This window comes from Euprymna scolopes, chromosome 6, assembly GCF_053919585.1.
Source record: "Euprymna scolopes isolate OS-2025 chromosome 6, ASM5391958v1, whole genome shotgun sequence".
NCBI classification, from domain to species: Eukaryota; Metazoa; Mollusca; class Cephalopoda; order Sepiida; family Sepiolidae; genus Euprymna; species Euprymna scolopes.
Window position 1 is genome coordinate 82,101,407 of NC_136487.1, and position 21,918 is coordinate 82,123,324.

Consider the following 21,918-nt stretch of genomic DNA (forward strand, 5'->3'; position numbering starts at 1 on the left):
CTGCCCAGATGTGGCAACATCCTTGGACGTACCTGGCTCTTATATAGATAGAGAACCGCATTATAGTGAGATATATGGATCCCACCATTTTTCCAGCGCCCTTGGCAACAGATTTGATGTATACGTTCCATTTCAGATCAGAAGTAAAGGTCAAACCCAGAAGCTTGTCAAAATATGAGGCCTCCCCAAGACAAGAGCCATTCATTTCAATCGATGCCAGATAGAGATCATGGCGTTGTATGATGCAAAGATAAAAGCTAGCAAAAAAAAAAAAATGTCGTCGTACAAAATATTCCTTCCGGGGTTCTCCAGCAGGCTTCCCGAGACTCACTATCAGTCGATAGATTGAGATGTGAAAGTAGGCTTTTTTGAACTTTCTATCAAGACATCAAGAAAAAATGTTTGAAAAGTATGAATTTTGAAATGCCTTGCTTCGAAAGCATAACCTTGAGCTTAAAGTAGGCCACGGACCTAAAAAAATGACAACATAGTTTAGCGTTGCTTTCACAACACGAATTTCGTTTCCCCTTTTTTGTGCTTTTGTAACTTTCTCTATTTAAACAAAATATATATACTTATTCTTATTAATTTATGTATTCATTTATTTGGTTTTACCTACACTTGAGCTTTTCTTATGGTCGGCAGGGCAAACGCCTTCTGTGCTTGAGCCTGATTGGTTCCGTATATCCCCGCCCACAGCAATCCTCCACCAATCATAAACACCCAAACAGAGTGACGAACTTGCGGATCGAAGGTGAAGCTGGAAAACAATGAAAAAAATACAATTAGTTAATTAAAATTAAATTATAAGCATTTTTCGAGCGTTTATATGCAAACACAGAGACATCTCTTCCTCTCTCTCTTTCTAAATACTAGTGTCTGTAGGTATAAAGAATAAGTATTGTTTAATTACAATTATTAAGCCTCCTCAAGACTACTTAAGGATGAGCACGGGTTGTCAACCAAATGCTGGCCGATAGCAGAGTCCAAGCATTTGGTTGACAACCCGTGCTGTGCCGATAGATATAAAATAGAATGGTTCGAGGTGCTACATAGAGCGGACTCCAGAAACCGTTTAAAGTTTTAGGAGTCTGTCTCTATTGCGGTGAGTAAGCCTTCTTTGTGCCGGCAAAAGGAAACAGTAAACGCATTGTTTCTCTTTGGGGAACTTTGAATCTTTTCTCCCATTTTCCCCCTCGTTGTGCCAATATTTTAATCGTTTTTAAACATTAATAAACTTAATTTCAGTTGTCCCCGTACTTTTGGCACATTCAAATAGTTCCCCATTAGAACTCTTTAAAGTTTCGACATAAGATTATTTTTTACGCTATCGATTTTCTCCTGATAAGATGATAGCCGAAAGAGCTCTTGAGAAACTTATGTCTATTTTATTTAAAACTATATATAAATTCTGTACCTCCAAACATTTTTATATATATATATATATATATATATATATATATATATATATATATATATATATATATATATATATATATATTATATATATATATATATATATATATATATATATATATATATATGTAACTTATAGACTTCGAAACAGCTGAACAGATTTTCTTTAAAATTTACAGAGCTTTAGTGTATAAGTCTGGGAGTGATCTTAGTTAAGTTTTGTCTCAGAGTACCCCTAATAATTACCGATAATCGATAATCGAAACCGTTATTTTAATTTATCTATCATCGGTAAAATCCTTTTTCCATGTCGTCGCTTAGCAACAATGACAGAACAATGGGATTTTTTCGGACAGTTCAGTAGTCCAAAGAAAAGTTGATCTCCAGTCAAGTGTGATAGAAAAATAAAAAGGACAGAAAAACAGCATGTCATCTTTCATTGCTGGCTTTACTGTCTGAAAAAACAATGTCCATTATTTCAGCTGCTTCGAAAACTTTCCAACCGGACTATTAACATCGCACTGGATTTAACTTTGGACTTCATTCTCTCTAAAGAATTATTTTCGCCTTTCGGATTACCTTGAAAGAAGTTTGTTTTTATGTTTTGCTTTGTTTTTACATATCCCACATCTTTTCACTTGTTTTTCTTGGCAATTTATGACTATAAGAAATTGCAGTTTCACTTAATGCCATAACTAGCAAATTCTAGCATGGCTACAAATATAATTTGCTGATTTTTTTCTGTCCTGTTATCAGAAAAATAGCAAGAATAGCATTCTTTAAAACTCTACGTAATAAGGACTTTGTAAATAGTTTTTTGGAGTATTCAGTCGAATCATAAATTTTGATGGTAAATTTCAGCTTACAATTTTAATTTTCTACTCGTAGTCAAATTGAATATTGAAATGGTCATAGGTTTAGCTCTATGGGATGAAACTAATTGAAAATTGACAATTATTTGAAAATTATAATACGATTCTATGGCAAAACGTTTATGACAATTGATAAAAAAAAGAACCTATATTTTCAAACCAATAAGATATGCCCAAATTAGCCTACTTTTGTATATATAGTGTCCTGGAAGGCCAGCTTTAATTTTGCTACATTGGAATGAATTTTGCTTTGGGTTTCTTTTTTCTTTTCTTTTTTTTTTAGCTTGCTTGTCCTCCCTGTGGCCTTTCCAGGCCACTAATAACAGATATTGAAGGAGAAAAAACCTGCAAAAGAGAGTAAATATATATTCCGGATATAAATATATGGGAGAAAAAATAGGGGAACATTTGTATATTTCACGTAGAAAATATACACGAGTTGGAGGGAGCAGGAAATTTACACACACACACACACACACACACACACACACACACACACACACACACACATACATATATATATATATACAAACACACACGCATATATATATATATATATATATATATATATATATATATATATACACACACACACACACAATAATGGTATCTACTTCTAAGTCACTCCAAAGAGCTCGTGTATTAATGAATATCCTCCGTCGGGCCTTGGTCATGCGATGGAGACAGACTCGAGAATTTTCAAATGATCAATCGATCGGCATCGGAAAAAGTTTTTTTTTTTTTAAATCGTCTTTATATGACAACCCACATTTTGGATTATCCAATAAATGCTGGCTAATCGCAGAGTCTAGATTATTGTAGGTAGGGTTGAGGAGAGTTTTATTTTTTTATATTTGTTTGTATTATGAAAATTTGAAGGTATATCTTGCCCGATTCTTGTTTCAAAGTGAACACTAGTTGGCCCCACATAGACAGCATCACACTTTCATTGGATGTTATATATAATATTGTTAAGTTTTGTGTGAGACAAACTGTCCTTTTTAAAAGAAGAAAATGCAGGTTTCGTATTGAAAATTATATGGGGTAAAACAGACGGAAAGCAATTGTTAATAGTCTGTTTAAGTTGATTAATAAGAGGAACACATTTTCTCTAACCCACGGCAACTTAAAATATACAGGACATTTAAAAGAACCAAAGGTTATATCTTTGTTTAATTGATTAATTTTTAATTTAATACATCTATAAATAAATTTTTAATTTAATACATCTATCAAATCGTTATCGATTTGAATTTCTTTAATTTTAGTAATGTCAGCATCTAGTCAACACGGGGAACAGATAACCAAAGCCCTGTGTACTAATGTTTGAATTGGTGTCAACTTGGTAGTTTTGGGTGTAAATGAACATCATCTAGTATATAAACCTGTAAAGGTTGGTTTTCTGTATATACAAGTAAGAAATCCGCCTCTAGACCTTTCGACCAAAACATCGAGGAACAGGGGAGAATTATCCTATTCAACCTCCATAGTGAAAGATAGATGAATTGAGATGATTAAATAATTCGAAAGCAAGGTCCAGAGAAGAGAAAGCCGCAAAAGTGTTATGTGATGATACTGTGTTCAAAAAATGGAAAAATGGAAGAAAATTATACGAAACTAAAAATAAAGTAAGACAAAGAATATGTCACGGCCTGAAGAGGTTTCTTCTTCCTTTCTTTAATCCTTATTCGCCTGTACTAGCAGACCGTCTGGCGCTGCCCGGTCGTAAAATACACATAAATATTATATTTTAATTAATGCAAATTTCTTATTTCTTATAAACAGAAATACTGTAATTATTAAGCGCAGCATTCAATTCCTTAAAAAATGAGGTAAAGAAAACTGGGGAAAAAACACTATGACATGTGCATACGAGCATTATTTTTTTCTAAAACAGTTCACTTCGTGTAAATAAAAAATACTGGAGCTGAGATCGAACCCAAAACACAGTGAGTCAAGTATGATACTCATTAGGCCAGCCTGACACAAACTTTAAAAAGTGGTTTCAAACCTACTTACTATTAACTTAAGGAATCTGTCATGTGAACGTTTCACCCATGCGCATTCGTAGAAAAATTGACAAACAAATAAAATCCGATTACCCACACACCAATTTTTCAATTTGGATCCCTTAGAAGCAATTTTTCCGGATGAAAACCAATTAAAAGATTTTCAACATGTCTGAATACCCTTAATATTAATTTTCAAGTCTTTAGGTCAAGCATTCGTTGAGTATATAGATTGAGAAATGTCCTCATACACATACACACACGCAATATATCATAGCATGACAGTTCAATACACTATGTCTGTAAATTAATATTTAATTGAAGTATATTGAATTCTTCATTATTGAAATGTCATCTGTTTACTGTTTTCTCGTGTGATTTTTTATCAAATGGTGTCATCAACCAAAATTGCATGGGCCTCTCCTTCGGAAAAAGAAATATGACTTCGCAAATGAAAAGAGATTTGGTACTTACTCGCTGTAGTAAATTCGTTGGCTGATGTCGGCCACGTTGATGGCGTTTTGAATTCCTCCAACCTGTCGGCTTGCCATCACAAGAATCGTTAGTAGACCAGTCATTATGAGGGTGCATTGGAAAGTGTCGGCCCACAAAACGGCTTTTATTCCGCCCTTTTATAATAAGCACAGAATAATTAGTGAAAATATCTCTTTAAATGATGAAGATGAACGCAGAGAAAGAAACAAAACAACATTTCAAGTAAAATTAGAGATAAGAATATTTTAAGTGCGGGATGTCAGCTTCTCCGGTTACTCATTTATCTAAAAACCTAAAAACAAGGAAACATAGATAAAATCAATTGAATTTCAATAGACATAAGATTCCCGTTCTCATATTAGGTCGATGCAAAAAATTTATCTTGAAAATGAAAAACTGTTTTTGAAAATCGTTATTCTATAACAATTTGCTCTCTATAACGTGACTCCTCCTGTCAACAAGATTATAAATGCCTTGCTTGTAAAATCTTTTAAATTTTGATCTGAAATATGAATCTAACTCTTTTCGTGATGTTCCTATTTACTTGCTTTCCCACGAGGGCAGAGTTAGATACAAGGTCGGTTTTTAATGTGGGGAAAATCTAGCTTTCCAAAAAGGGGCAAACTGGATAAGAAAAAAATATCTCAGTCATGAAGGATTTCTCTTCCAATGACCGAAAACAAAAAAAATGAAGTGTAATATCAGAACAGTGAAGTTATTCAAAGGTCATTTAAATGTTTTTAAGCCTCAAAATAAGGGATAATTCCAGGAAGCAAGGTAATAAGAATAAACAAGAAGATGCAAGATTTCTTAATCAAATTATCCTAGGAAATCTTTGGTCAGTAGCTTTGAGTGAGGACAAGCATTATCACAATGGAAGATGGCCCTTTTTCTGCTTACTAAAGAACGTCGTTTTCGGGTCAACATGGGTAAAAATAGTGCAGAAAAATAAGAATGATGCATTTAATAATCTGAAAGAAAAAGTTATAAATTAATCATGATGATGTTTAAGTAATCAAAATATGTATAAAATAAAAAAATACTTAAAATGCCATTTCTACAAACTGGATAAATGTTTACAACGACCTGATAGAAATGCAAACAAAAAGAAACAAAATGAATTTTAAAACGAAACACGGACACACATTAGATCTGAACTATAATAAGAATAAAAAATAAACACAGAATTCTTGATATTAGCAAAAAAATAAATAAAAGAAAATGGGTTTGTATTACTGTACACATAGATCCGAAAAAGTTGTCAAAAAACAAATATATAACAAATAAATGTTATCAAAGGTAAGATAAGTTACTTTTCTACCAAACTGGATATATTTTTCGTGTTTTTATTCAATGTAACATGTTTATTCAGCTCGAAAACCATACAGTGTTTACCGATTTATTGGAAAATTCAAGATGGCGTTTGATTCTCTCTTTAACACGGTAAGTTTGGGAAAAGGTGTTACAAATAAAAAACGGTTAAAATACTTTTAAAAACTCACTCAATATATGTTACCGTGACATAGGTTGACATATATTCGGCGGGTTTTTAATAGTATTTTGTATAGTTTTTTTTATTTATAACACCTTTTCCCAAACTTACCGTGTTAAAGAGGGTCTGAGACGCCATCTTGAATTTTCCAATACATCGGTAAACACTGTATGTTTTTCGAGCTGAATAAATATGTTACATTGAATAAAAACACAAAAAATATATCCAGTTAGGTAGAAAAGTAACTTATCTTGCCTTTGATAACATTTATTTGTTATATATTTGTTGTTTTGACAACTTTTTCGAATCTATGTGTACAGTAATACAAACCCAAATAAATAAATAAATAATAAAATAAAGGGACCTTTTTTTATGTTTCTGCATTTTTAAGATCAGGATTGATTATTCGTATTATTTTGATTCTTCAGACGACTTTTCTCATCTTGAGATCCGTGGGGTAGTGGATAGGATGTTTAGTAAATTCAGTTGTAAAGTTACACTCTTCTGGGAGTTTAAAGTTCAAATCTTAGTGCGAGCGACACTCAAAATACAATTGCAAATTGACGAAACGCGAGGATGATACTTCCATGGATTAAATAAAGGGTTCCGTTCGAAATACTATGTAGATTCCCGAATTTGTTAGAAAGATTCCCGAATTTGTCAAAAAGATTCCCGAGTTCGACAAGAAGAAAATCGGCTGAACGTCGTGAAAATAGCATTGAAGATGAGAACAGTAATCTGAAGAATCCAAATAATACAAAATTTGTCTGCCGTTTAAAACTACAATTTCAACCGAAGCTTATATAGAGTTTCACAAAGAAAGATTTTCTAAGAGCATTTGAAATGAGCGTTGTACAAAAATGCACAGTTTGTTTTTGTTTTTTGTTTTTTGTATAAAAGCTACTTATTCAATCAATACATTTTTTATAAAGAACAACCACCTCTAACAATAATAGCATTTATAGAAAAAACTGAGATTAGCAACATTACCTCTGTGTGTGTGTGTGAGAGAGAGAGAGAGAGAGAGAGAGAGAGAGAGAGAGATGAAGAAAGGGTGAGAACAATTACAATAGAGGTACGTTTGTACAGCTTTTCCATTTTCTCTTACATTAACATCCGCAAATTAGTTTCCTATAAACATACAGCATTCTGCATAGTATTTACCCCTTCACACCGTGAGAAGATGTAACACTAGAACAACACACAATAGGTGTTGTACTATAGTCACTTGATAATTGCCTGAGTAGCGTCGTCGGCATTCCTCGGTGAGAGCGCCGTAGGCTGTTATCCATCAACTAAATCTTTCCCAAAGCGAGAAGGCAATGCCTGGGAGAGCGGACTTTCTAGAGCTGAGTAGAACAAATACCAGAACCCGAGTAGTAGGTGTTTGTAAAAGTTGGGGATACGTCATCGGCAATCAGTCCGACAGTTTCGTTGTTGTTGTTGTTGTTGTTGTTGCTGCTGCTGCTGTTATTGTTGTTGAGCAGGAGAAGGCATCAATCATTCATTTCGTATGTATCAAATGATTATTATTGGCATTTGTTTTCCCGATATCTTTCTAGTTAGAATTCTTTCTGGAAAGACATCGTGTGCTTGCGAGAGGGACCACGTGAAGGTCGCCAACATCCCTAAGTGAATGTGTTTCTGCGGAAGAACTGGATTCAAACTTGACGCACTGGGGTTGTCAGTTCGTGTTGTTAACCACTTAATAACCGCCGCCTTCCCCCTTTGTTGTAATCGGGCTGAGGTATGGTTCTCTTAATTCTAGGAGGTCTGCATTTACAAGCTTTACCTTTTTTGGAGAGGGGTTAGTTAATTGCTAATTGCTTGAGGGAATGTCGATTGGGCTGATTAGACACTTTTTGTAGGTCAAATTAACCTTATCCTAGTACGCTGACTTTTCAAAACCACACCTGAACTTGAGTTTGTGAAGAAGGCAAATAAAATGCCATAGTGCAACAAAGGAGAAAGGTCAGTTGTGTCACACTTGTACAGTCTCTGTCGAACTGGTTGTCGACGACGGATTCTGGACTTGTTATGATTGACGTAAGAAAGGAGAAGACTTTCGCGTAATCAGGTACAAGACTACACAATATAATACGTAATTAACGATAATCCTGAGGGTTTAAGAGAGGTGACGGTGATTAATGACACGGACTAACGACCTGAAGGCCCCAAGTTCGAATCCAGTTCGTTGCACAAAAATCACTTTCATTTAGGATGCTGAAAACCTTCTCGTGATCCATCCCGTAATTCAGGATGTCTTTCTAGAAATAATTCTGAGTAGAAAATTATCGGGGAAACTAATGCCAACAATAGAATCTTCGGATTAATACGATATTGTAACGTTGCAGTAACAAACAAAGGAAAGAAAGAAAGACAAATCTGGATCGATATTTTTGTTCTTTTTTAACAAAAGGTTTTATTACTGTTTCTCCAACCGCATGCTACCAACAGCCGGCCCATTCTTGTCCTCGACTTTTCATATATATTTGTTTCTCCCGACCACGTCCTTTTTATTTTTTTACTTTTTCTCGAACACACTTTCTAATTTACATATGCACATTTTTTGGTTACTACTGCTGCTAATCTCTTCGCAAGCCAGCCATCCTTCGCTTCTGCAGATATTTTCCCACGTTCTCATACGCACTATGTTACAATATGATGATGATTAGGTGTTAAATTGGAATTATTTTTTATAAAGAAATGTATGTCAAATGATCAAAATCAAATCATTTAGGTTGAATTTTGAAAATGCTTTGTAAAACGATTTCGTAGCGAATCATAATAGAATAAAAAACCAGGATGACTCATGGAGACTTTCAATATGAAATGAGTGTCAATCTTATTATATATCGCCAATCATTCGTTAAAATATGTGAAATGAACATATGTTACCACAATAGCCGTCATTTTTCTAATTATTTTAAAACATATAGCTATTTCTAATATTACGTATACTGAATTCGACACGTTAGACCTAAATAGTATTGCATCGTAAAAATCGATATTTGATTCTGACTAACGATTTTATTTTGACAAGAAAATGGGACGATCATAATAATGTCCTTATGAATTTCAATTTCTTTTTTATTCGTTTAACGTGTGTTTTGCACGACTATTATGCGTGCCACTTCGATTTCGTTTATTCATTCCTGCTCGGAAGATTGATAAAACGAAAGCATTTTTCCATGTTGCCCTAATAGAAAAATCAGCTTACACAATGTAAGTGTAAAATATTGATATTTTCGCTAAACCTCTATTCGTGACCTTGACGAAAGTCGCTAAAGAGAAGATAATTTGGAATGCACACACACACACATACACACACATACACACACATGTATACAATAAGAACATAAAATAATTCCATGTAGTCTTTGAAACGATCGTACGCCAAACCTGAATTCTAAGAACGATAGCAATAAATAATGTAACGTTATTGATTATCATTATTCTCCCCCCCCATATATATATATATATATATATATATAATATTATATTATTGTATATATATATATATATATATATATATATATATATATATATATATATATATATATATAACACGGAAATTACATAATTGCCCTGTTTACCACATTGAGCTCTCATACCCGGATTTCCTCCTGGAATTATTCCATTATAACACTATATATATATATATATATATATATATATATATATATATATATATATATATTTATATATATATATATAATATAAAGCTGTATGTGTGTGTGTGTGTGTGTGTGTGTGTGTGTGTGTGTGTGTGTGTGTGTGTGTGTGGTCACGAATAGGCTCCTATATGGTTGACTATTTTAAAAAACTGATTACCTATAATGAAAGAAGATGTATCGAGACACAGGAATGGATATGTTTGATCTGGCAGAACAGTGGTTCATTAAAATTGTGGGGCCGGCGTTCGCCCCTGGTCCACAAAGTATGGAAATAAAAAACTTAAAAATTAAAAAAAACAAAAACATTTACAAGTGTTTTTGATATAGATGTATATAAGAATACTTTGATAACTATGTTTTAACTTAAATAGGGATGGAATAATAACATTGTGGGGTCTGCTTTCGCGCCTGGCCTCCATAGAATGAAAATAGGCACAAACTTTAATAAAGACTTTTCATATCTATCTGCGTAAGTATACTTTGATAATTATGTTTTAGTTTGAAGAAATATGGTATAATAAAATTATGGGGTGTTCGTTCGCACCTGACTTCTATAGAATAGAAATATGTCACAAAGTTTAACAAGGTTTTTTAATATAGATCCACAGAAATTTGTGATAAGTGTTTTAGTGTGAACATGTATGGTATAATAAATTATGGGGTTTATCTATTTCATTTTTACTTTCATCATATTTTGCTTTGGTTTTGATACCCCCAAATTCAACCCAAATTTACAACCCTTCCTTTTCATAACCTATCATACTTTCATAAATAAGAGTCCATTTTCTGTAGGCTGTTTTTGAACCCAGTCAACGACGGGTACTTTTGCTAGTATATATATATATATATATATATATATATATATATATATATATATATATATATAAAGGGTGTTTTTAAAGGCGTTAAACTTTAAATTGACAACACTATTTTCTTTAATTTCGGATTTGGCAACTATCGGTCGTAAATGCCATTACTTAATCTTTGTAATAATTCACGTATTTGTATAATAAAATATTTTTCTGAGACTTATAATTTAATATTTACTGCTTCTAAAAAAACGCCCCATATAGGTTGAATAGGCATGATGGCTGACCAACACTGACATGGGAACATAAATTTGCAAAAGGCGAGTATAGGAACGAAATGCATTTTAATAATACAATACATGAAATAAAGTATATGAAGTGCGATTAAAAATAATTAAGATAAATAAAATTAAAATAATATTTAAATAAACGAATCTTTTTGGAAAAAATTGTTTGAAAAAGAAATGACGCAAAATGTTGGTATTATTTATTTCTTTATTTTTTTAAGTTACAAGGGGTGTGCAATAATTAATGCCCCTGGCCCACTTTCCATAGAAGTAGAGCAACGAAACTTGGCACAGTTATTAGTCTTTCTCTACATAGTAACCACCCAGAGTTATGCATTTCTCTCATCGTTTGATGCGGCTCTGGAGACCGTTTTTGTAGAACATCCCAGGTTGGTCCTCCAACCACGACGTGACTTCAGAAATAAACGCTACATCATCTGGGAAAACGCTTTCTTTCAAAAACAACTTCATGGCTGGGAACAAGTGAAAGTCAGAGGGTGAAAGGTCAGGAGAAACGGGAGGATAGGGAAGGATCTCATAACAACACGCCCGTGCTTCTGATCTGGCGACATGCGAGTTGTGGATCGGAGCGTTATCCTGCAGGAAGTGGGTACATTTGCTGATCTTGCCCCGCCTCTTGATTTTGATAGCTTCCCTTAATTTCCTCAAAAGTGAAGCATAATAGGCTCCTGTAATTGTGGTACCCTTTGCCAAGAAATCTGTTATCACTACTCCGTCCTGGTCCCAGAAGACTGTGAGCATGACCTTGCCAGCGGAGGGCTGCACCCTTGCCTTCTTTGGAGGTGGTGAGTCCAAGTGCTTCCACTGCATTGACTAAGCTTTGGTCTCTGGATCATAGTGATGGACCCAGGTTTCATCCTGTGTAATCAGTCTTTTGAAAAACTTTGACTCATCTTCTTGGCACATCTCCAAATTCATCCTCGAGCACTCGACGCGTTCTCGATGCTGGAATGGTGTAATCAACCTGGGAATCCCTCTGGCAGACACCTTATCCATATGCAAATGGTTATGAATGATAGTTCTACAGACCCTGTACTAATCTTGACATTTTGGGCTAGTTGACGAATAGTAATCTTCCAAAATGGCAGCCTCAACTTGACGGACAGATGCCTCATCAATGGCAGAAGGGGGGCGACCATGTCTGGGAGCTGTTTCCACAGACTTCCGGCCATGTTTGAATTCACGATGCTAGCGTTTTACAAGGTCATATGATGGGGCATTATCACCATAAGTTTCTTTCATTTCATCAAAAGTCTCTTGTGGTGTGCGTCCTTTCAAATACAAAAACCGGATCACTGCTCAACATTCAACAGGCTCCATTTCACACCTGACTCAGTTCAAACACCTGTAAAACAGAAACCACCATAAGTTCAGAGCTGTAATTTGCCACATAACCCGTAGAGATAAAAAATCATTGCACATGCAAAATTTCAGCTAGATCAGACAAGTGGAAGTGGGTCAGGGGCATTACTTATTGCACACCTCTCGTAGGTTTATTTGTGTGTGTGTGTGTGTGTGTGTGTCAAAACTATTTAAATGCATTTCATTCCTACATCCGCATTTCGCAATTTTAAGCTTCCACGTGACGTCAATATCGGTCGGGTATGTTACTTATTCAACCTACAAAAGACATATTTGATTTTTCTCTTTATAGTTTGATTCTTTCCTTCGTGTTCTTTCATTATGTCGATTTTTTTATACTTTTTGTTGTTGTATAGCAATTTATTTTATTTGTCCTTTCTTCGTTCTTTCTTTCTAGTTAGCTTTTTCTTTGTCTATGTTTTTTCCTCTTTTCTTTCGTTCGTTTTAATTGTTTTCTTTTCTTTATTTGTGTATCCCTTTGTTTTGTATTTTATACTTTTGTCTTTCTTTCCCTCTTTTTTCTTGGTTGGTTTACTTATTTTCTTTTTTTTCTTTCTGTTTTCTTCTTTTTTTTTCAAGTTCGTCCGTTTCTCAATTGACATTTCCTATCTCTGGATATTTATCTCCCTCCAACGGCGGGATGATATAACACAAGATGCAAAAAGTAAGATTTGATAAGCCAGCGTCCTATAGTAAGAGCAACCGAGCCAACAAAAAGACATTCCTCGGTAGGGCTGCCTCAGGCAATTAGCAATAAACTAACCCCTTCCTCAAAGAGTGAAATAAAAAAGCCTGGAGGGGTGAACACCCTTGTGTTATGTTGTTAGTATACCGGAAAACACCGGAAAGTATTAAAGTGGTTGATTGTTATGATGAAATTATAATAGTCGATTATTATGATTGGTAAAAGTGGAGTGTCAGAAAGAATGTTATCAAAGGGAAATAGATATTTACAGTTAAAATATTTACATTTAATAGTTCTTACGAATGTTAACTTGATGTTAACTTGATAGATGAAATTTAAGCTAACCATAATAATAAACAAAAATACATGACAAAACTCGGAAAGGATCTTTAGGCTACTTGTAGTGATGATGTAATAGAAAAGATAAATTTTGAAACGTAGAGTTTTAGTTACAAGGAAGATCAGTTCGACACGCAACGCGTTAACGAACGGGTCGGGTTTTTTGGACAGGACGTCCGTGGAAGTCAGAAGAGGACGACTTAGCAAAATGCAGTCTTATACAAGGCGTGCCAAATCTAAAAAGGAGCCCAGCAAAGGATAAATGATTATTTCAAAATATTTCACGCCTTAGCATTTTTACTTCAGGATGCATAGAAGGAAGATTGGAGGTATGTGTTTTTGCTGGTGACAACAATGTTCGCCTCTTGTGTACACCCCGTCTTTAAACTATTAATATATGCATACACACATTAACACATAATAGAGAATACTAATTAGTTACAGATCACAACACGGTGAAGACGAGCATAAGTGTTATATGTACTGTCATATATAATCATCATCATGACGGGCTCCTTGCCCGGACCAATGTGACTCTTCCTCTCCAGAGTTTCCTGTCTTCCATCATTTGCCTCAGATCTTCAGGTTCACAGTTGGCATCGTGTGCTATTTGCTGGATGTACGTGGATCTAGGTCGTCGTGTGCTTGCGCGTCCGTGTTGTGGAGTCCATAGCAATACATCACTCACCAATTCATGCTTGCTCCTCAGACAATGACCGGCAAATCGTAGGTGTCTTTCTCTGATGGTATTAGATATGGCAGGTAGATTGCCATAAAGTTGCTGCTTCGTGGGATGATTTTGCCAAAATATATTTAATATTGTTCTTAGCATACGGGTGTATGTGCCGTCTAATTTTCTTTCCAATCTTTTGGTGAGTGTCCAGATTGTAGCACAGTAAACAAGGACAGACTCTACCATTGCTCTGAAGAACTGCCTTTTCAGTTTGTCAGCCAGTCTCGAAGTCCATACTGAATGTAGCCCATCCAATGCGCTCCATGCTTTTGAGATGCGAATTCCGATATCTCTCTCTGTGGAAACTATGTTGCTGCCCAGATACGTAAACTCAGCGACTTCTTTCAGTGTTGATCCAACCAAAGCCCTGATCTCTCCCTTCACATTGAAAGTCATAAACTTTGTCTTATTCGGATTTATGTGGAGACCAATGTCATTTGTAGACTTTTCTAGCTTACGTAACAGTGTTTGCGCATCAGCAGTGTTGTTCGCGAACAAAGCAATATCGTCTGCGTAATCTGCATCAGTCATGTGTGCTGATTGATGACGTCTGTTTCTGGATTCGTTTAGTGTGAAGCCTAGCATGTTGTGTATATCAACAGAGGTGCGAAGTACAAAGTCAAGACAGACAATGAAAAGAAAAGGGGGAAGAGTATCTCCTTGTAGAACCCCAGTGCGGATGTCGAAAATTCAGTATCCCCATCTGGGGACCTGACCATTGCTCGACTGTGCTTATATAGCATCATGATAGCATTAATGACTTCATTTGGAATGCCATATGCTTTTAATACGCTGGCCATTTTTCCTCTATGTACGGAGTCGAATGCTTTGGAGAAATCTACAAAGATCATGACTGCCTCAATATTTCTAGCTTTGACTCCTTCAATCAGTCTCCTAACAGTAAGTATTTGACTAGTAGTAGAGCGATTCTTTCTAAATCCATTTTGGTTCTTCCTGAGAACTTCTTCGATCTTTGGTTGGATACGGTTGAGAAGCATGGCATTGTAGATTTTTGCTGCAATTGGAGTGAGTTTTATTCCTCTGTAGTTGCTTGGTATGCTTAGGTCACGCCTCTTGGGGAAGGGAAGTATGCATCCTTCCCTCCATATATTAATATTTTTTTTATTATATACAGAACTGCATGAATTAAGAGGTATGTCATTGAAACCACCTGTCTTCCATACTTCAGGAGGTATGTTATCCAAGCCTGTAGCTTTATGATTCTTGGTCTTCTTAAGTACATTTAGAAGTTCCTCTATTGTAAAATCACCCTTCTCAATATCGAGTTCCTGTACAAGAATCGGCTGAATTGGTTGGTCTGTTACTTCTGGTTTGTTTCCGAGTAGCTTTTCAAAATGTGATTTCCATTTTGAATATGCATTTTCTGGAGTGTTTGCCTTTAACTTAGCTTTGATTGATAAAAACTAAAAACAAAACAAAACAAAAAAAATATTTTCAAATTTAGTTGGACGTCGATTGCGTCTTGTCAGTTGACCACAATAATCTCATGTGTGTAAAGGATTTTTTTATTAATTTGAGAAAACTGCGAGGAGCATATCGGTCCAATTGATAAAATTTAAAAGCAAAAATATATATATATATATATATATATATATATATATATATATATATATATATATATTCAAATTTAGTTGGACGTCGATTGCGTTATATCAGTTAAACAGAATAATCTCATGTAAGTAAAGGATTTTATTTTATTTATTTATTTATTTATTTATTTATTTTTTCATTACTTCAAAAAATGCTCTGAAGAGCATACCGGTGATAAAAAGTATTTGAATCTCCGCAAATATCAACTTACATCATAGCTCGTGCGGAAGTTACAACAGTATAGGATTGCCTCAACAGGCTATACCGTCTGATGAAAGGAACACTCACATCAGACCTAAATCGTGGTAGAATGAGGATATAGTCTACGGTAATCATGTAGGACCACTCATAACGGAAGACTGATGTAGAACCTGAACTGGTAAATGGGCTCTGGTAACGTCATGGGGAGCAGCATGACAGTTATGCGCCTTGGCGGAAGAACTAAAGAATCAGTCAATGGCAGGGCACAAAAAATGCTGAGCGGAAGAATCATTAAGAGATCAACGATCAGGTTCAACTAGTCTAATTGAGAAACTACTGCGATTCGCCTGTAGACGTAGCTGACACAGGTGATATTATCCGAGCTATCAAAAGATTGAATATGACTCTAAATCAAACCAGAATTCCATACCGCATAGACCGCCACATGGGTAACCAAGGGTCGCTACTTGGTGTGCCGGCACTGACCACAGCTATCGACAAGTTTACTACAGCACGAAAACGTAAGCTAGCAAAATGTAGACATACCATCAAAATATCCACCTTTAATGTACGGACACTTCAACCCACATCTCAAATATCAGAACTTGTTGCTTCACCCAAAGAACACGATATCGATATTGTGTGAATTCAAGAGCACCGTCTCTTCCACAACGACATGGACATAAAGTACCATGAAATTGGTAACAGCTGGAAACTAGTATCAGCGTCAGCATGGAAAAATTCGACAAATAGTACCATTGGGGGAGTAGGACTTCTGCTTAGCCCACGAGCATTGAAATCATTGAAAAGTGCTGAGAAGATAACACAGAGGATAATTCTTGCTATCTTCAGTGGTAATCCTACTACTACTGTTATTTGTTGCTACAGCCTTACCAACGTCAGTGACAAGCAAGAGATCCTGAATTTCTACGATGAACTGTCAGCAATAGTGCGCTGAATCCCCAAACATAATTTATTGGTTATCGGAGGTGACATGAATGCATATATAGGACGGGAAGACAACAAGCATAAGTTCTCTTTTCATGATGGAACAAACCGAAATGGAGAGTATATATTAACTTTTCTCCTCGAAAACAACCTACAATGGATGAATACCCGTTTTCAGAAAAGACCCTGTAAGCTCTGGACCCATCAATCCCGAAATGGAGACAAGCACAATCGGACTATCTTTTTATGAATAAGAAGTGGATCAATAGCTGTCATAACTGAAGCTTATAGCAGTTTCTATGGTGTGTCTACTGATCATAGGATTGTAACCTCTAAGTTGAAGTTAAGCCTACGAGCGAACAAAACTAAAAAATCATCTAGACAGCCCTACAACTGATCAACGTTGTCACATGACAATCAGATCAAACAGAGATTCATATTAGAACTGCGAAACAGATTTGATGCTTTACAAGCACAGGAGCAGGAACCAACTGCTAATACCACCTATGAAAACTTCGTTAGATCGCATCAAAAAGCATCAAAGAAGTGTATACCTCTGAAGCCCAAGGTAAAGCGAAAAGTACCGTGGGAAAATGATAAAATAATATTAAAACGAAAAAAGTTAAAAAACATAATCAAAAAGCAACATAAATACCCCACTCGACAGAATAGAAAATTAAGGAAGCAGGCGCTTCAAGAACTTAGTATGATGTACCTATCAGAACAAGAGAAGTACGTTCAAGAACAAATAGATCGAATCCAGAATGCAGCAGATAACAAACAATCCTATCTGGCTTGGCAAGTAGTAAATGAGAAAGTGTCATATATACTGTCATAAATATGCACTAACAATATTGTTATACACGCTCAACGGCTAGATTACAATAGGATTGTACAGGACCAAATCCAACATCTCAACAATGGTGGCTTTGATGACGAAAGAAAAAAGCAAGCTGGACTGTCTCTATTTTTTAGTGTATCTTTCTTTTGAATTTTATCATTTCTTCCCCCCCCCCCCGTTCTCTCTCTCTCTCTCTCTCTCTCTCTCTCTCTCTCTCTCTCTTTCTGTTTCATTTTTGCTCCATTTCCCTTTCTTTATGTTTTGTATTTTTTTGGATCTTTGTCTTTTTTTTTTCTCCCTTTCTTAATTAATTTTTTTCCTTCGTTTCTTTTTTCACCCCACCTTCCTTTTCCTTCTTTTCCCCCTTCTTTCTCACTGTTTTGTTTTACAGCGACCTACCTAAGTAGTTAATTGATAAAACTAACAATCAAACGTTTTTTTAAAGAAAAAAGACAATGATTAGATGTTCAGCAATAACACTTGGGTCACATCTGTCCCCACAAACACCTGTTGAACTCTCAAACACTAAATGCCTCAACTAAAACGGCTCGGAGCAAGAATCTTACACTTCACACGCGTAAACACTGTACAGCAAAATACTTACCTAACATACCTTGCTCATACTAGTCAAGGATATGTCCTCGACAATCAGTCTGACTGAGACATTTATCCGTTTGAAGTATGGTTCTACGCAGTTCTACAACGTTCACACTCCCAGCCTTTATATTCTCTCTTTGAAGTTTGTTTATAATTAATTCGCCTGGGTTATCCCTACTAAGGAATGCCAACGGGAACGGTGAGGTATTTTTGTGGGCTAGAGTGCAAGCATCTCTTTTCAATCCACACCGTTTGACCTTGTGTCACATCTTTCTGCGGTGGGAGAAAGATAAATTGCCTACAGCAAAAGCTTGATCTTTGGCTAGAATCTAAGTGTAGTATCTGCTCTCTTCTCCCTCGGTGATTGATTCTATTTTTTTTTGGGGGGGGGGGGTCAGATTTTACTGCATATTGAAAACCGATTTTTTTATCTAACTGTGCTCGTATGGATGTAAGGAAATTAAGACACCTTTCGAATAATAGAAAAACTATACTATACATAAAAATATACTACACATGAATACATAGACTATACTACACATGAATACACAAACTATACTACACATGAATACTATACTATACATGAGAAAAGTATACTATATATGACTATACTATACATTAAAAAACTATACTATACATAAGAACTATACTACATATAAAAAGTATACTACTTATAAAAAGTATACTCGCATAAAAACTATACTATACATAAAAATCTATACTACACGCAAAAAACTATACTACACATGAAAAACTATACTATATATAAAAAGTATACTACACATGAAAAACTATACCACATATACAAAACTATACTACATATGAAAAACTATGATATACATAAAAACTATTTTAGACATAAAAACTATACTACACATAAGAAACTATGCTACACATGAAAAACTATACTACACATGAGAAACTATACTACACATGAAAGACTATACTACACATGAATAAAACTATACTAAAAATGAAAAACTATACTACACATGAAAAACCGATACTACACAGAAAACATGGTAATAGTCTGCAAATATTTGAACAAAATTACAGAACAATTATGAGTTATACAAAACGCAAAATCACGTATTAATCATGTATTTGTAATGATCGATGTCCCAACATTCCATAACTCGCTTAAAAGTCCATTGGAGTAGTACATTATGTTGTTAAGAATATTAGGTTTCAATAAAATAAAAGAATAACGAAACCTCAGATGTATTTGAATGTTAATATGTTGATGCATCATGCATCTATATGTTTTCCTTGGTTTTTATGTAGGAAAACCCCAGTTTCTTAAAAATAGAAGCACTTTGAATTGGGATAAAAATAAATTTACCTCGGTTTAAAATGATTTCTTTCGCAATGACCGAGAGCATTACACCAAAGATGAAGTATAGTATCAAAACATTTACTGCACTTTGCAGAACAGACCAAGCAGAACCTCATCTTTTATGGGAAGAAGGGTAAATAGACTTAGGGTTGGAATCAGACCATATAAAAATGTAAGTTTCCACTGCAATTGTAAATATATTTTGCAAATAAAATTGACTTTACATTTTTGAGTAAATGCGGTACTTCAATGGAATGTGCTCTGACGAATTCATAGCCGAAGTGAAAGTAATGGACATATGATGAAATGATGAAAAACAAGACATAGTAATTGGGAGAATAGATCAAAATCTGTCCAGTTAAATAAAAAGTACGCGAGCAGTCACCCATTTCTCACGCGTGTGCCTTATTTCAATGTTTATCTACCTTCCACGGCGCGAAGATATGAAACAAGACCGGGAAAGTAAGATTTGATAAGTCAGCACCACACAAGAGGAGCATTCTAGCCAGCAAATAATGCCTCTGCAGCCGCGTCATCGTTCCCTAGTAGGTGCGCCTCAGGTGATTAGAAATACACTAACCCCTTCTCAAGGGTTGAGAAGGCAAAGCCTGGATGAATGGCCCTCTTTAAACTACACCAAACCATACTTCACTCAATAGACAGAAATCCACCTAAAAAGATGGTCTGAACTCCGTGTGCTTCATTTGTATTCATCATTTTTTAGAAAATAAATTATTTAAAATCTAATACTTTTTCTATCCTCACAGGCATTAACTTCTCTTTTGTGCGAAGGAATGGGTCACATCCAATTGTCGGTCGTGTTTTAATCTACGAAAGCCGATCAAGGCCATTTGTGTAGCCTTTTAGAGTGATATTTAATCAAGAGGTCCAGAGGAACGCCCACATGTTAAAAAAAAAAAGGAAAGAAAGAATAAAAGGATAGAAAAAAATGGTATTCTGTACGGTTCCATGTTCTTGTCTGGAGCATGACTAATGAATATACTGGGTCGTACAAAAAGTTCTAAACGTATTCGGTAGAACGAAATAAAACAATTTTGATTATATTACAATCATGTCCACTATCTGTTCATAAACAATTGTTTTCGAAACTTTGAACAGTTAGTATTATTTAGCCTTTCTTCTTATTTTTTTTTACTAACGTTACCTCCAAATAAGATATACTGTCACTTATACATACTATTTGAGACCATGTTTACAGGGGACTATGTGGCAAGTTAAATAGCAAGAATTATGTTCACATTACAATTGAACTTCTGTGTTAGTACAGTTAGACACACTAGAATAAGCGAACACCGGCCCACAAAAATGCCTTAGCAACTCCATCTGCATTCTCCTATGGGATAAGCAATAAACTGATACCTTCTCAGCATAGAAGAATGAACCACATAGAACAGAAACGTACCTCAGCCTGACAGCAATAAAGTTCGTGTTGAGCTGATTTATATTACTACACAACATATTACAACCGCAACGGACAAAAACATCCTTTCTTCCCTCGTGTCATTAGCGCCAGACGAAATTTTCACGAACAAGGCTTCGTTGTCACAGCTTCATGTCTGCGGAACATCTTACCACGGGACTGCCTCCTTGCTGACTACATCAAAGTCATCTACTTTAGGAACAGTCCCCCACAAGTACCCAAACTTAGTTCATTCCAGTATATGTTTCGAATGGATCAGATTGCGCAACTTTTCAACCGCCACGTTTCTGTTACTGGCAATGGTTTGCCCAATTCCTTCCAGAATCAAGTATTTACTTTCCGATTTAAGATATGGCAGCGATTCCATATTCAAACAAATAAAATTGATATTCATTGATATACTGTACAAATACATACAAAACAAAACCTCTTCGACTGAGTCTAGTCTGGGGTAAGTTGGAAGTTCAGTATACGCCGCTATTTAACATGTAGTTTGTCCAATGGCAGCGGCAAAATAAAGAGGCGCACACGTTTCCCCCCCCCCCCAAACAATGCTAATGAAAATGAGGAAATAGTTCTGTAAGAAATTGAATATTACATGCTCAGTCCAAGGCCTACGACAATATCCATACAAGATTTTTACATGAACTAAAAGTAAATGCATACTTACTAGCGATGTGTAAAATGATGCAACAAGTCCAATTGATAATACAGAACCCCAAAGTGTAAATCCGGTCACTGAAAAA

At 35.2% G+C, this 21,918-nt stretch overlaps 1 protein-coding gene across 2 annotated transcripts in view; it reads right to left on the reverse strand.

Moving 5' to 3' along the window:
• The window catches only part of LOC145277722 (sodium-coupled monocarboxylate transporter 2-like), a 248,743-nt gene that overhangs the window by 60,552 nt on the left and 166,273 nt on the right, over positions 1 to 21,918 (reverse strand). For both annotated transcript variants that reach the window (XM_080129425.1, XM_080129424.1), the window contains 3 exons: positions 21,843 to 21,910; positions 4,772 to 4,926; positions 620 to 760 (listed from right to left, as the gene is read on the reverse strand). In XM_080129425.1, coding sequence (XP_079985551.1) covers positions 620 to 760; positions 4,772 to 4,926; positions 21,843 to 21,910 — 364 coding nt within the window. The remainder of the gene's footprint in view (positions 1 to 619; positions 761 to 4,771; positions 4,927 to 21,842; positions 21,911 to 21,918) is intronic.